The sequence below is a fragment of the Parastagonospora nodorum genome, assembly GCF_000146915.1.
Source record: "Parastagonospora nodorum SN15 chromosome Unknown scaffold_2, whole genome shotgun sequence".
Classification (NCBI taxonomy): domain Eukaryota; kingdom Fungi; phylum Ascomycota; class Dothideomycetes; order Pleosporales; family Phaeosphaeriaceae; genus Parastagonospora; species Parastagonospora nodorum.
In genome coordinates, this window is record NW_001884550.1 from 70,835 (window position 1) to 86,091 (window position 15,257).

General features: G+C 50.3%; 7 protein-coding genes across 7 annotated transcripts; 4 read left to right on the forward strand and 3 right to left on the reverse strand.

Moving 5' to 3' along the window:
- Positions 1–114: 114 nt before the first annotated feature.
- Positions 115–1,706, forward strand: SNOG_01148 (hypothetical protein). The gene has a single exon (XM_001791750.1). The coding sequence runs from the start codon at positions 155–157 to the stop codon at positions 1,631–1,633; it is 1,479 nt and encodes a 492-aa protein (XP_001791802.1). The 5' UTR covers positions 115–154; the 3' UTR covers positions 1,634–1,706.
- SNOG_01149 (hypothetical protein) lies at positions 1,607–3,614 on the reverse strand (the record flags this gene model as incomplete). Its single annotated transcript, XM_001791751.1, has 3 exons — positions 1,607–3,381; positions 3,435–3,476; positions 3,560–3,614. 3 exons carry the CDS (start codon positions 3,612–3,614, stop codon positions 1,673–1,675), a joined length of 1,806 nt encoding a protein of 601 aa, XP_001791803.1. The 3' UTR covers positions 1,607–1,672.
- A 697-nt stretch (positions 3,615–4,311) lies between these two features.
- Positions 4,312–6,015, forward strand: SNOG_01150 (hypothetical protein; the record flags this gene model as incomplete). The annotated part of the gene is made up of 2 exons (XM_001791752.1): positions 4,312–5,515; positions 5,570–6,015. 2 exons carry the CDS (start codon positions 4,312–4,314, stop codon positions 6,013–6,015), a joined length of 1,650 nt encoding a protein of 549 aa, XP_001791804.1.
- A 388-nt stretch (positions 6,016–6,403) lies between these two features.
- On the forward strand, positions 6,404–8,200 carry SNOG_01151 (hypothetical protein; the record flags this gene model as incomplete). The annotated part of the gene is made up of 3 exons (XM_001791753.1): positions 6,404–6,926; positions 7,006–7,086; positions 7,134–8,200. The coding sequence occupies 3 exons, from the start codon at positions 6,404–6,406 to the stop codon at positions 8,198–8,200; spliced, it is 1,671 nt and encodes a 556-aa protein (XP_001791805.1).
- Positions 8,201–9,261: 1,061 nt separating this feature from the next.
- SNOG_01152 (hypothetical protein) lies at positions 9,262–11,231 on the forward strand (the record flags this gene model as incomplete). The annotated part of the gene is made up of 3 exons (XM_001791754.1): positions 9,262–10,440; positions 10,494–10,585; positions 10,640–11,231. The coding sequence occupies 3 exons, from the start codon at positions 9,262–9,264 to the stop codon at positions 11,229–11,231; spliced, it is 1,863 nt and encodes a 620-aa protein (XP_001791806.1).
- A 1,627-nt stretch (positions 11,232–12,858) lies between these two features.
- On the reverse strand, positions 12,859–13,818 carry SNOG_01153 (hypothetical protein; the record flags this gene model as incomplete). Its single annotated transcript, XM_001791755.1, has 2 exons — positions 12,859–13,256; positions 13,308–13,818. The coding sequence occupies 2 exons, from the start codon at positions 13,816–13,818 to the stop codon at positions 12,859–12,861; spliced, it is 909 nt and encodes a 302-aa protein (XP_001791807.1).
- Positions 13,819–14,753: 935 nt separating this feature from the next.
- Positions 14,754–15,056, reverse strand: SNOG_01154 (hypothetical protein; the record flags this gene model as incomplete). The annotated part of the gene is made up of 2 exons (XM_001791756.1): positions 14,754–14,958; positions 14,995–15,056. The coding sequence occupies 2 exons, from the start codon at positions 15,054–15,056 to the stop codon at positions 14,754–14,756; spliced, it is 267 nt and encodes an 88-aa protein (XP_001791808.1).
- Between the last annotated feature and the right edge of the window lie 201 nt (positions 15,057–15,257).

The window sequence follows — 15,257 nt, forward strand, 5'->3', positions numbered from 1 at the left end:
GATTGAGGGGTCGTGATAGGAAGGTGCCAACCAACCGAGCCTAGGCGCTCCTTCAACTCCACGACGACTACGAAGAACATGACAGTCAAACATACGTTAGGCGCTGGTAGAAGAGACCAATACCATCTCGAGTTTCGAGATACATTACAAAGATATGGCTACCGAATATGACCTTGTCATCGTTAATGGAATTGTCGTGACAGACACCGAGATTCAAGAGTGGGATATAGCGATCAAAGATGAGAAGATCGCAAATATAGTATCGAGGGGAGGTTTGAACGATGTCAAAGCCGCAAAGACTATTGATGCTGAGGGCGGGTATGTGATGCCAGGAGGAGTCGATGCCCACGTCCATCTTCAAGAGCCACCTCTGTTTGGGAAAGGTTCAACAGCGGACAACTATGAAACTGGATCTCGCAGCGCAGTGTGTGGCGGTACAACAACCATGGTTACCTTCGCTCCCCAGAAGAAAAGTGAGGATACCCTCCTTGACACCCTCGCCGCGACGCACGCACGCGCAAAGGACAATTGCTACATCGACTACTCCTTCCATCTGCTCGTAGGCAATCCATCAGAAAAAGCACTGTCAGAATTCAAGACCCTCCGCGAAGAGGGCATTTCCAGTCTGAAGATCTACATGACCTACGAAGCGCTTCAGCTCCACGACGGTCAAATCCTCGACGTCCTCATGGAAGCCCGCAAACAAGGCATCACGACCATGATCCACGCCGAGAACAACCATGTAATCAATTGGATGACCACACAACTCGAAAAGCGTAAGCTATATGAGCCAAAGTATCATGGCCCCAGTCATCCACCCATCGCAGAAATCGAAGCCACCTATCGCGCCATATCTCTGAGCGAATTCATGGACACACCCATACTCATCGTACACGTCTCCACGCCGCAGGCTACTACACACATCAAAGCGGCAAAAGATCGCGGGCTTCCTATCTTTGCAGAGACGTGTCCGCAGTATCTTTTCCTCACTAAGAAGCATCTCGACGCCCCTGGCTTCGAAGGCGCGAAATGCGTGTGTTCCCCTCCGCCCCGAGAATCCGAAGCCGACTGTGACGCCATCTGGACCGGACTGGCCGACGGGACGTTCACGATTTTGTCGTCGGATCACTGTCCGTTTCGCTACGATGATGCGGAAACAGGGAAGAAGTCGAGTATCAGCGAAGAATTTCCAAATGGGCATTTCAAATACATTCCGAATGGGTGCCCAGGGATTGAAACGCGTCTGTCTCTAGTCATGAGCGCTGGACGCCTGCAGTTGACAAAGTTTGTAGAAGTGACGAGCGCAAACCCCGCGAAGTTGTACGGGCTTTGGCCAAAGAAGGGTGCGATACAAGAGGGAAGTGATGCGGATATCAACATATGGTACCCTGAGGGTAAGATGAAGGAGTTTGAGTTGACGAATGATATGCTGCATCATGACGTTGATTACACGCCATTCGAAGGGCGGTTATTGAAGCAGTGGCCGAGATATACCGTGTTGAGAGGCAGGATAGTGTGGGATCGAGATCATGGAGGACTTTTGGGCGAGAAAGGACATGGGAAGTTCGTGAATAGGGAACAGAGTGATCTTGCGAAGCCGAGATTGGAGGGCGAGTGGCAACTGCCGCTGTAATTATAATTGCTTGAATCCGCCAGAGAATCAGATTGAAGTTTACAGCTTCGCTTCAAGCGGGCGTTCTAAACCCACCATGAATCTACTGAAGTACTTCTCCAACTTACCAGCTGCATTTCCATCTATCTCTACGACCGTGCCAACCCAGCCGTCAGGTCTGAGTACAAATACTGCGCCTTTCTTAACATCGATATCATACCGCTTGTGTGCACTGCAATCCCCATCGTAGAACACTTTACCAAACGGCATGCCCTCCAGCGTCTCAAACGCAGAAGAACCTCCAGGCTCCGCGAGAATAGACAGCCACCGGATTGGCAAATTGACGTCAAAAAGCCACCCGACACGCGAAACAGCTTTGGCGAAAGCAGCAAGTGACGACTTCGTCTGAACAACCTCGCCAGCGAATAAAGCAATGTGAAAGGTCGCATGATTTGGCGTTTCTGTTTGGAGTCTCGTAGCTTCGAATGTCGCCGGTTTCTGCAGCGGTATATCGGGCGCTCGCTGACCTGCCTGGATCGACGACAAGCCTGAGCTTTGTCCGATATTGAGGTAAGTGTCCGATTCGTAGTATATGCCCAGTCCACTGCTAAAAGCCGCGGCTTCCTTCATGACCACTCCGAGAACTTCATTCGGGTTGGCATCGGGATCGCCAGTCCAGTTCTCCGGTAGTTGCATCGTCATAAGTCGCGAGATATCCTTGTCATAGTTGATAAGTCTTTCCACATTTGGTTGTCGCTCCGATTGGTATGTATGCAGAAGATGTGATTTCGCGACGCCTTGAAGAACGAGCGACAACTTCCAGCCCAGATTGACAGCGTCATGCAATCCCGTGTTAAGTCCTTGCGCAGCGCCAGAACTATGGTTGTGGCAGGCGTCGCCCGCTAGGAAGATGCAGTCATTAACGTAAAAAGAACGGGCGATGCGCTGCCCGACAACGTAGATAGTCCACCAGTCGACCGTGTTGAACTTGATAGAGAATGGCTTAACAGAGGCGATCGCCTCATTAACTGCAGCTCTCTCATCAAACGCCTCATATGTTTTCTGTCGCTCTGCCGTGAATGCGAATCCGATGCGAGTCGCGCCGTGATCGAGAGCGGCCCACAGCACATTTCCATGTGTTGGAGATTCGATTGCCGCATAAGAACGTGGTTTTGGCATATCGGTCTCGACCACGCCATCAATGCGCACCCACTTGTCTTCACTTGAGGAGCCTTCGAAAGGAATATTCATCGCTCGTCGGACGAAAGACTTCCCGCCATCTGCACCTACAAGATATCTACACTTGACAATGCTCCTGGCTTTTGTAACTTGATGCTCAATGGTTGCGACTATCTTTAAGCCGCCCGGAGAAATGTCATCAAGAATTTGGATATCGACAAGAGCATATGGCGCGTCAAGCTGAACGCCCTGCCTCTTCAGCGCCCGTCTGAATATTTCCTCCTGGTATTTCTGCCTCAGAACTAGCGCAAAGTCCCACTTCGTATCCTTCATATCTTCCATGAAGCTCCAGCCTCGACCTGGTACTTCTTTCCCATTCTTGTCATAATTTACAGTCTGTCGACAAGCGAAACATTGTTGCGCGAGCTGTTCGGCAAGACCCAGTTGGTCAAGCATTTCCGAGCTGCGCGGGAAGAGTGTGATGGCGCGGCCATATTGGTCCTGAGAAGATTTCGGGTACTTCTCGATGATTTTGATCTTGTGGGTAGAACGAGGGAGGTTGCGAGCCAGTTGATAGGCAATTATGAGACCTAGTCGTATTAGAGCTGGTGTATGGTATATTTTGCTGTGTGGAATTACGTACCAACAGGACCCCCACCAACTACTAGAACGTCAACTTGCTCAACTGTGGTGTTTGAGGTATTCATAATGCATGAAATACAGCGACATGAAGCTTTCGCACTTCAACAGACTTCGAGAAGGGCTCACGCCAGTCCGTCTCAATGCAGATCAGGGCAAGCTTCGGCACGGTGAACGCCGCCATAATGGAGATGACCAGTTGCATCTGCGATAAGACATTCCGGATCTCGTACAGCATTCGACCATTCTAAAGAAGATGGCCGCATTGCAGGTGTATAGGTGGGAAGGAACATGCAGCAAAGATGGGGGTGTCGCGTCCGACGATAAGATAAGGAATCAAGTGACGAGCCGGGACAACATTTCCGCCTGTTCATCTCATTGCCCGCAGCTCAACACAAACATCATGCGCGCGCCTTCCTCATCTCCTTCCAATAAGCAAAATGAGAGTTGCTGATTCTATGCTTTACTCAAGAATGATTAGCGGTCTCAAGTTGGGCGCAGCTCGAGCGGAACCCCTGACTTCACCCTCCATCACCCTGCTAAAGACATGCCTATGATCTCCAGTTCACTATTTAGATTCACTGGCTGGGTTGAACTCTCCAGGAAGGGCTGCTTCGTTGATTGGATGATCCTTCAATATTGGAGCAAAGTGATCGTCAACAATAGCCACCGGTCCAACTCAGTTTGTGTATCTTTTTCTCTGTCGTCACCTGGGCAACTTCTGCCCCACGCTTTTATTTCCAATACTATCAAACCCTCGTCTGATACTAGTCAAGCTTCCGCTTTCCTCTTGAGCAGTTCCAGCTTCATGTGCAGACCATTCTAAGCATCGAAGTACATGCAACTATTGCAGGTCCTGATTCATCCTTCAATCAGCGTACATGATGACTGCGTCACTTTCCAGCGATGGAGCAGAAACATTTTTGTTCGAGCATCCAACGCTTGGCTCGATGACTGGCATAGTCACTCCAGATACCCCAGATGTTGTACGATTTCGAGCTGTGCCTTACGCAATACTGCCCGGGCGCTTCAAGCAATCCGTGCTTCGGGAGAGTTTCGACGAGCTTTCTCGAGACTTCACAAAGCAGGGCTATGCGAGTCCGCATTCCTTCGGAATGGATGATATTCACAGTGGCGGTCTATACCCGGGCCAAGATACTATTGAAGCAAGCGAGTCCGACTGCTTGATACTGGATGTCAACGTGCCCAAAGTACACTTGAGAGCCACAATGGGTAAACTTCCAGTAATGACTTACGTGCATGGCGGGGCGTTCGTGCTTGGGAAACTAGATGCGCAGCACAACACGGCACCCATGGTCCAGCACGCTATAAATCTCAAGAAACCGGTCATTACGACTTCAGTACAATATCGACTTGGAGCGCTGGGCTTTATGGCCACACCAGACGGCGAAAAGAACTTTGGTCTTAAGGATCAACGTAACGCGTTACTCTGGATACAAAACTTCATCGGTGGCTTTGGTGGTGACAAGAGTCGCATCACGCTATTTGGAGAAAGTGCGGGAGGCTACTCAATATGCTGCCACATGCTATCACCTCGATCATCAACTGGACCGCTTTTCAATCGTGTTATCATCATGTCCGGAGTCATGGGGCCGATGCTGTGTCCTGTTTCAGAGGACAAGGCTGCGACAGCCTTCGCGAGGGTCTGTGAGAACTTGGGCATCGAAGAGACCGGTGAGGTTGCGCTCGAGAGGCTTCGAGCGTTCGATGTCCAAGACATCGTCTCTGCAAGTGATGCCTGGTATGCTAAGGGCAATTCCTGGTCACCAGTTCAAGACCTATCTTTTTTCCGCTCGAAGATTGCCTGGGACAATGTACATGAATTGCTTGGCAGGTGTGAATGGGTAGACAACATGATTGTAGGCAACACGGGATTCGAAGGACAGGCATGTATCGATATCGCAAACTCTTTGACACCAACGACTTTCTACGAGCATCTGAAGCTGGCATTAAGCGGCAATGCTGCACGAAAGATTATGGAAGCATACCATGTGACGCTAGACATGGACCAGAACCTCTTCCTCACATCAGCAATGCGTTGGTTCGGCGACATAGTGTTCGACGGTAAGTCAACTACAAACCCATTTTGAATATAGGAAACTGACTCGACATGCCTAGCACCTATACATGCATTCACGAAACACATTACCAGGGAGACTAAGAAGAATATCTATCGCTACATTTTCGACGTCGGTAACCCCTTCCCCACCGCGCCCTTCTACCAACAGGCCCACCACTGGGGCGATGTGTACTTCATCTTCCGTACCATGCAATTCCGATTCCCCTACAAACATCTCAAGAGAATCAGCGACAAGCATGCAGAACTCTGGATCAATTTTGCGAACGGTGAGGCGCCGTGGAACGCATTCGGAGACTGGCATGGAGGTGTGATCATGGTGGCAGATGAGAGGGATGGGTGGGCCCACAGGATGATGGGGCAGCATGAAGACATGAGTGGAGTAGAGTTTGCGAGGCTCGACAGTTTGTGGGAGGCATGGGGCGAGAAGAAGGGCGAGATGTGGTTGCCATTGGATATGGTGGCCCTGAAGGATGCAGCACCTTAACTTTGACCTCTACCCTGCGAAGGACACTAGACCTAGCGGCACTTCTAAATCGGTATGTGGTCATAACGGAGGATGCCGCCAATGCAGACGCGTTCAAAGTAGTTAACTACGAAGCATTAAAGCTAATTACGCTACACTATACCACTTTGAAACATCGATTAATTATGCGTTCAATAGCTTATCACTTTCTCATCACAAGAGGAAAATATTGATGCAATCAAGAATTGATAGAAGGGTTGCTTTGGGGAAGGGTCTTTGAGCCCTGACATGGCCCGAGCCCCGACGTCAGCTTACGCGCCGTGCCGCAATGATGCGCGTTGGTGCCTGATCCACAACATGGCTTTATAACAACTCCACCATGTAGTTGCCTCAAGCTTCGGTACCCACCATGGTGCTTCTGTATATCTTTCTGCTCGCTGCCGGAGCCGGTGCCGTGTGCCATGAAGCTTCCATTGCTCACCCCCTGCCTGATTTGGACCCCAACGATGCAGTCCTGAAGCATGCATTTGCTACAATCGATACGGATCTCGAGTCAGCAATTGCTGCTCCCGAATTCGTAGCAACCTCGTTCTCCGTAGAAATCACGTCTTCGAAAGAATCGCTGTGGGCCAAGCACCACACCGCGCGTGAACGGAACGCGTCTCGCCCTAGCATACCCGAAGTAAACGGCGATGCATTATACCGCATCGCATCCATAACGAAGACCTTCACTGTCCTCGGCATACTATACCAACACAAGGCGGGCAATCTCAGTCTCGACGATCCCGTAGACAAATACATAAAGGAGCTGAAGGAGGACCGAGAAGGCAATATAGCATGGAAGGACATTACCTTGCGGTCTCTTGCGAGCCAGCTGAGCGGCATACCACGCGAGTGTACTAATGCCTTCCTCAAATGCTTCACTGAAACAGGTAGGCTGATTTCCTTCAGTTGCGCAAAGCGATTTCATCAACCACAACCAAAATGGGTTACCCGACCCCCTTGACATAGGGTTACCGCCTTTATCACGGGAGGGTCTCATCGACTGCGATGAGTATTCGAAGAACTACGAGAAGCCATGTCACGCACGGGGTGAGAATGTGGGCGGTCGCAGCAGACTTGTAGCTGACCTTTTACAGATCTACTCCATGCTCTCAAGTCGAAGCATCCGCTCTTTGCACCAAACAAAAAATCAACGTATTCCAATCTAGCTTTCGACTTGCTCGGTCTTGTTCTATCGCGAGTGTCGAACAAGACGTACGAAACCTACATCGAAGACGCCATCTTCAAGCCATTGGACATGTCGAAGAGCACCTTGTCATTACCACCGGACAGCGCCGGTGTGATACCCTTGGATCCACACTTCTGGGATGTCGATGAAGGTATTCAAAACCCAACAGGCGGCATTTACACATCCACAAACGATATGTCCAAGTACCTTCGCTATGTCTTGACACACTACAACGACATCGTGACCGGCGTGAATTGGCTCAATCCTGTTTCACCTTCGGAGGGTCTCCATTCATTCTACGGCATGCCCTGGGAAATACTCCATACAGACCGTGTGCTGAAGAACTCCAGGAGGACCGTTCGCTTCATCACCAAGGGAGGAGGTTTGCCAGGCTACTTTTCCGTAATAGCTGTAGTTCCTGAGTATGATCTCGCCTGCACCATCCTCATCGCAGGCGAATATGAAATGTTATCAAAAGTTCAAGATGCTGTAGGAGCGACCATTGTTCGCGCTGCTGAAGAGATTGCAATCCGTCAGCTTGAAGAGCGTTATACGGGTACCTACACATCAACCAACCAGACTCTCAACTCCACCATAACGCTCGTGGCTGATGAGCGTGGTCTTGTTGTGGAGCGACTCATCGCTAATGGCACGGACGCCTTGGAAGGCGCCTTCAAAACTTCTCCTCGTCAATACATACAAGTCGTTCCGACGCTGCAGTACCAGGACGAGCAGAAAAAGCAAGGAGAAAACTGGCGCATCGTTCATTCCTATGAGAGGACTGTCGGCGAAGGAAGCATCTGGGACGACTATTGCATCGCCAACATCGATGGTGAAGTCTACGCCGGTACGAGTCTCAATGAGCTTGTTTTCTGGAATGCCGAGGAGGAGGGAAAGTTTGCAGAAGTTGAGCTCAGTGCTTTCCGCGTGAACTTGACACGATCAGACGAGGCGCAAGAACTCGTGGAGTTGTGAATCGTAGCGTGATCTTCGATTCCAGAGCAATGCACCTGGCAGGCGTCATAATACTCAGACCAGGCGTCTCGTGCTTGCTCATAGGACTCATCGGTTCTACCATAATGATGGTTTTGTAAGATACTTCCGCCGTTTGCACTGGCAAGCATTCAATTCTGTCGCACTCCAAAGCCGAGCACTCTATAATAGTAAAGTCGTCGCATGATTTCAGTACGGATCGGATGCTCGCATGAACCTGCACAACGAACAACGACCGGAAAAGAAATGAGGCGATGCCCGACCGGTCCACTCGCAGAGAGGGAAGGTAGCCGGATGCGAGAGCTGCAACGCGAAAGCGAGGGTGTCGATTTGGATGCGCGGAAACCCAGCATCTTTTCGGTCCCGTGAATGAATCGCGCCCCCGCAATTTGCCAATTCATATAAAAGACCAATTCGTCCGAATTGTCATTGGTGCAATTGGAACAATCATGCTCCCGCTTGGGCACTCGCTAGAACATCAAGCTTTCCCCCGCCACTTGGCCTTTATCCTTGACAAGGACAATATCGTTGCACGGCCGCAATTCGCGGATCTTGAGCATGGGTCTCAGTTGTTCCGTTGCGCATCACATTGGAAACCTCTAGCTGAACGCTTCAAGTTGCTGTGTTCGCCGTCCTTACTTCATTTGGCGGGGTTGTATCCAGCATCATCCTTGCATGGATAGCCTCAATTCAACCTCGTGGTCAACATTATCGTTCAACACCGTATTTTTTACGATGGTGTTCTTCGTACAAAGTTAAGCAAGGTAACCCTAATCAAGACAATTCACGCGATGCCCGAGACTATTTACCACCAATGAGTACGACGCTACAGGCACCCGGAGTTCTTCCTAATGTCGGGTAAGGGTCGAACAATTCAGTTGTAAGTTGGCAGGTCTCTCGGACCATTCCTTCGAGGACACAAGATGTAACGTATAAAGGGAGGCATATCGCCGGATCTTCTGGTCGTGCTACCATCGTTCCGCATCGTCATTTCATTTGCTTTATTAGCATCCACGGACTACTTCCGGTAGCAGCATTGCGCCATGCTGTCTATAACTCTCCTTACTGGATGCCTTTTGGCAGTCTCCCCAGCGATTGCTCAAACAATCCCTTCCCTCGCTGTACCAGAAGTCGGAACCTCCGCGTACGAATTCGATCTAAGCCAGGTCTCACTGAGCAATAGTCGATGGAAAGACAACGAGAACAGGACACTCAACTATCTCAAGGCTGTAAATGTTGATCGACTACTGTATAACTTCAGAGCGACACATAAGTTGTCGACCAACGGTGCGCAGCCGAACGGAGGATGGGACGCCCCCAACTTCCCTTTCCGCTCGCACGCCCAAGGGCACTACCTTACCGCTTGGGTTCATTGCTACGCAACTTTACGTGACAACGAGTGCAAGAACCGCGCTAGCTACTTCGTACAAGAACTAGCCAAATGCCAGGCCAATAATGGTGCCGCTCAATTCAGCACTGGGTATCTATCAGGCTTCCCAGAATCAGAATTCGTAGCGCTGGAGGCGGGCCAGTTGAAGGGTGGAAACGTCCCGTACTATGCAGTACATAAGACAATGGCTGGTCTGCTCGATGCCTGGAGGATCATCGGCGACACCAAAGCTCGCGATGTCTTGCTGGCGCTTGCTGGCTGGGTCGATGGACGCACCAAGAAATTGAGCTCGTCTCAGATGCAGACCATGCTCGGGACGGAATTTGGAGGCATGAACGATGTCCTGGCAGCCATCTATCAACTTACTGGAAACCAGCAGTGGCTCACTGTTGCCCAGCGCTTCGACCATGCAAGCCAATTCGATCCTCTTGCAAACAATCAAGATCGCCTAAGCGGTAACCATGCCAACACTCAAGTCCCTAAATGGATCGGTGCAGCCCGGGAATACAAGTCTACTGGCACTAAACGCTATCTTGACATCGCGAAGAACGCTTGGGACTTCACCATCAACGCTCACACATATGCCATTGGCGGTAACAGCCAGGCCGAGCACTTCCGACCGCCGAACCAGATCTCGAACTTCCTCACAAACGATACAGCTGAGCAATGCAACACATACAACATGCTGAAGCTTACAAGAGATCTATGGACTACAGACCCGTCAAGCACGAAGTACTTTGACTACTACGAGCGCGCATTGATCAATCATCTTCTTGGCGCACAGAACCCGACAGACAACCATGGCCACATCACTTACTTCACCCCGCTCAAGGTAAGCTCTGGTGAAAAAGAAGTATATGAGACATTGCTGACTCTGGCTTGCAGTCTGGTGGACGCCGCGGCATCGGACCAGCATGGGGCGGCGGCACCTGGAGTACCGACTACAACTCCTTCTGGTGTTGTCAGGGAACGGCATTGTGAGTTAGCCGTAAGCACTTCAGCTACATTGTATGACTCACACATGAACGCAGGGAGACCAATACCAAGTTGATGGACTCGATCTACTTCTACGACAGCTCCGCACTCTATGTGAACCTTTTTACACCTTCTACTTTAGACTGGAAGCAGCGCAGTGTCAAGATCTCACAAGTGACCACATTCCCTGCCAGCGACACAACCACGTTGACAGTCACCGGCACTGGCAACTGGGCGATGAAGATTCGCATTCCGTCCTGGACTTCAGGCGCGACTATCAGCATCAACAGACAAGCGTCAGGGGTTGCCGCCAACCCTGGGAGCTATGCTACGCTGTCTCGCGACTGGAAGTCTGGCGATATCGTCACTGTCAAGCTGCCGATGAAGCTACGCACAGTGGCTGCGAACGACAACGCTAACATCGCAGCTGTCGCGTTTGGTCCAGTTATCTTAAGCGGCAACTATGGGCAGCAAGCTCTCAACTCGATGCCTTCTCTGGCACTGAACACTGTGCGTCGCACAAGCACCGACAGCCTCGCATTCACGGCGACAGCAAATGGCCAGGCTGTAAATCTTGGTCCATTTTACGACGCGCATAACATCAACTACAATGTCTACTGGACTACCAGTGGATCGTTCTCCAACTAGTGCATGATGACAGCGCAGAACGGAGTCAAGATAGTTATGTAGACTGGCCGTCATTCTTTGTACATATTCTATCCCGACATTCCGGCTGGCTACGTTAGCATATCAATCAACATAACCTTATATTCCTTAACCACTCTCCTCCTGGCCTACGCAAGGGTCTCCCTCATCTCATGTACTTTGCGAACTTGCATATTGTTCATCCAGCTCGTCCTTGTACCAACTGTCGCTTCAGCTAAAGACGCATAGTTTTGTGTGGGTCTGAATGAGATGTTCAACTCATCTTCCATAGCGTCTTTGTTCAAGCTATTAGGATACATGGCAGTTAATATGCCGTGTTAAGGCTACTGTTGGGCCAACTAGCTTACAGTACGGTTGCTCCAAGGGCGAATTGTTTACGGTGGTGACACTTCGCATAGGGGTCACGATCGTAGGACTGTAGTACTGCCAAGACCACGTATTACTACTGTAGTTCCCTATTTAGGTAATAGCCTTAGCCTAAGCCTACCACTAAGGCTGCTCCTAAGTGATTTTAGCATAATATACAACTTTGTGACTGTAAACCCATAGCACGGCTCCTAAAACGTCGCTACTACACCTACGGTATCATGACCTTTACTCTCAGCTACTTATGGCTTACATAAGCCATAGTACGCATAACTAGTACTACCACGGCACTACGACCTGTTAACCAACCTGTTGGGATATACGAGCTAGACTGAGTTGCGTGAAGCCTTCCAACACCCGTTATTGAGCACGATGGTCAGGGCCGGGATTTTGTACTTGCTCGCGACCCATAGTGCGCTACTAGGAGCTGCGCACATGAAGCTGCAGCTGCCGATACTCGCGCATATCCGTCCGCGATTAATATGGCAGTGACTTAGGCAGGACGCGTGATCATGCGCGAGAATGCATTAGGCCGTTCCCTTAAGCACAGAAAACTACTTCTCATCTGAAGAAAGTGGCATGGCAAAGGGAATACAGGACGCGCCCTGAATCGAGGGACTCGATTCTTGCGAAGGAAAGGGAGAAGGATTCAAAGAGAAGGGAGTGTCCAGAAACGAAGGCGCGGCAGGCTGATTAGTAGAAGCTCTATGCGAAGACCGAACAGGCTGAGAAATCTCAGCGCGCATCAAAGAAGAAGTGTCTTGATCATCCGGGCGTGAGAGAAAAAGGCACCGCAGACGAGATATCGCGCAAAGCGAAGTCTGCAGCAGCTTGGCATTCAACTGGCACGCCTCGAGCGCTACAAATCCCGATTCTGGGAATCCTGATAGATACCTGGCCTCGTAGTGGATTCGAGATACCGTATCAAGTACACACCAATTTTCTATTGAAGGATCTCGTGTCGATGCCTCTTGCGATGAATTTCGGCGATAGCTTCAAATGCGATATTTTGCTAGTCAACTTTGGGAGGTTGAACACGGTGGGTTGATGCCGCTGGAGTTTTGTTGAAATTCATTATTGGTATCGTAGTAAATGAGCAAAACTCTCGACCAGAGCTTTAATGTAGAAAATACGCCAGAAGGATCGCAACGCTAAGAAAGTATCCTCGGCCCCAAACGCCTTCCAATGCTACGCGATGATACATAGTTTCATCAAAGTCTGTAGACGAGACCCTAAACACATCCTACCACTTCAATCGATCAAACAAATTGCTGCTCCTGATCTCACGCTTCCTGCTACCGCCAGGCAGCGCGCTTGTGCAGTCGACAAGACCTGCACCATTCACGCCCAGCATGCTCATCTTAGTCATAGCAGCAACGAACGCAAAGTCCCACGCACCCTTACTGATGGCGAAGGTGCCGAATGGGATCGCGGTAATAGGATTTTGCGAAATGCTCTTGTCCGCTGGGAGGGTGAAAGGTGCTCCGCCGTTCTTTGTCTCCGAGTAGTACTTGTTATCCCAGGTACCGACGGTTGAGTCAAGCGATGCGCCGGCCTGAGCGGGGTCGGAGATACGTTGCTTAGCAGTTGTGTGGGCGCCAATAAGAGCAGCGAGATCGATTGGAGAGAAACCCTTCGATGCTAGGAAATGTGGTCAGTCATTGCTGATCAGAACAGACATGCTTTGCTTACCGAAAAGCTTAATGAGATCACCACTCTCTGCACGAGGTCCAGGAAGTATACCCTGCGTGTTTGCCTGATCCGAGTCTTTACGACCAATCTTGACAGGTACTGTCGGGCCTCCAGGACATGTCTTGATGGCATGGGCCGCAGCGAACTGGATGAGGTCTGCAACTCCGACCTCTTTCTGCTGCGCCAAACTTCCGAGGTTGCCACAAAGTCGTTCAAGACCTCTGTTCTCCGAGCGGGAACACTCGTCGGCAAGAATCAATGAGCCATCGCAAGCACCATTGAAGCAGTCGTGGAAGGATGCTCGGATGGCGGCGCGGGCGGCGTCTGTGCATTGACCATCTGCCAGAAATTGAGCAGTGAGGGCAGTTGAGATCTCTTTCCAGACTGGTGGACAGGTCTCTTGTCCTTTGTTGACTCTCGTTTTGGTCAACATATCGTTGAGCCAGGCCAAACATGCTGATGATTCCTCGCTTTGTATGTGTGGGTACCTGAACTGAATTTCATCCTCCATGTGGGATACTGTGGAACAGCTGCAGCTGTAAATAGGAGAAGATTCGTTTGCATAAACGCATGCATTGGCGAAATTGGCTGCCGCCAGGGCAGTGACGACGTACGTGTCGAATATACATTATGTATAGAGCGATTTGGAAAGTTCAATAAAACGAAAGAATGAAGATTTGACAAGAGCTTTTGATAGCGAATGGCAGTGACCAGATGATGTTGGATTTGAAGAGAAAACCCTACTTCCCTTTATACACCTCAATAAATGTCGAAACATGGATAGGAATAGTATGCAGACGCGCGAGTCATTTCGCACTACTGGGATCGTGTCAGTGGGCGGACCCTAACCTCAGGCCACTTACCGCTTGCGTCGAAGTTTGCCTCGTTATTGGTGAGAGACTACTGAGGTGGTGTAAAGATGGTGAGGCGGGTAGCTCGATCCACCCTGCAGAAGCGCAGTCTACCTAAGTATGCTAAGGGTGAGCGATGTACCGTAGATCATCTTCGGCATGCAGTTAGGCGACAATTGTCTCGCGGGGTTTTTTGCGTACGACCAAGAATATTGAACATACGAGAGCAGTACTTGGCTGCCTGGACGTTGTGCGCCTCCATCCTATTATATTATAAACTGTTGTTGAGTGCATGCTACTGTCCAAGTAGATGCATGTTAGCCTCGTCCGCGGTTTGTTTGCAAAGCTCCTGCCGTGAGCATTTGCTCCAGTGACTAGTACTGGGAACGACTGTTTGGGGTGCTATCGTTTTGTTGAAACGAAACATTTGTTGCTAAATGAGGAAGCAGATCAATTGTTTCAATAGGAAGCGGACCGAAGTCCCATCTGAGCGTCCAAACATCGATCGTCTTGGAGCCACAGTTCCTGCACGGGCGCTTGTGTTTGAGGCCGGAAAGAAGCTTTCACTAGTCCTGTATTCAACTATTTCCGGACGCTAATAGCCGAGCACGCGGTGATCATCCTTCCGTTGCAAACTCGGCATTATGGGAGCTTGAGTGATTTGCTTGTTCTTCTCAATCTTCTGTCTTCCATCTTCGGACAGCTTGCTTGTAGATTCTGTGTTCAGGTGGTGCGGATGCGACCTCAGAATTCGCATGCTGAGGTCGCTCACAAAGGTCGCGACTCTGCCACGTCGCATGCTATGGATGTGGTAGGTACTGCAGGTTCCCACCTACGACGGAAAGCGACCAGGGTGCCTGGAGCTATACACCAGGCCTTGCTGTCGCGATTGAAGCATGGCGATAATGTGTGTAGTTTCGGGCTACTGGATACCCTTGTTTACTTTCCGTCGTATTTGACAACCTGCAGTACGCTTGAACAGATGGAATGGCTTACTCTGTGGCTCTTGAGATTCTCGCGACAGCAGCCTTGGCATGGGGGAAGTCGGTGTGACTGCTGCAACACTTTGAGTGCGCCACAAACTATGATAAGGGGTTTG

What these genes read in the sequence shown, in the direction of transcription:
- SNOG_01148 (XM_001791750.1), top strand. Translation starts at nt 155, where the DNA reads ATGGCTACCGAATATGACCTTGTCATCGTTAATGGAATTGTCGTGACA.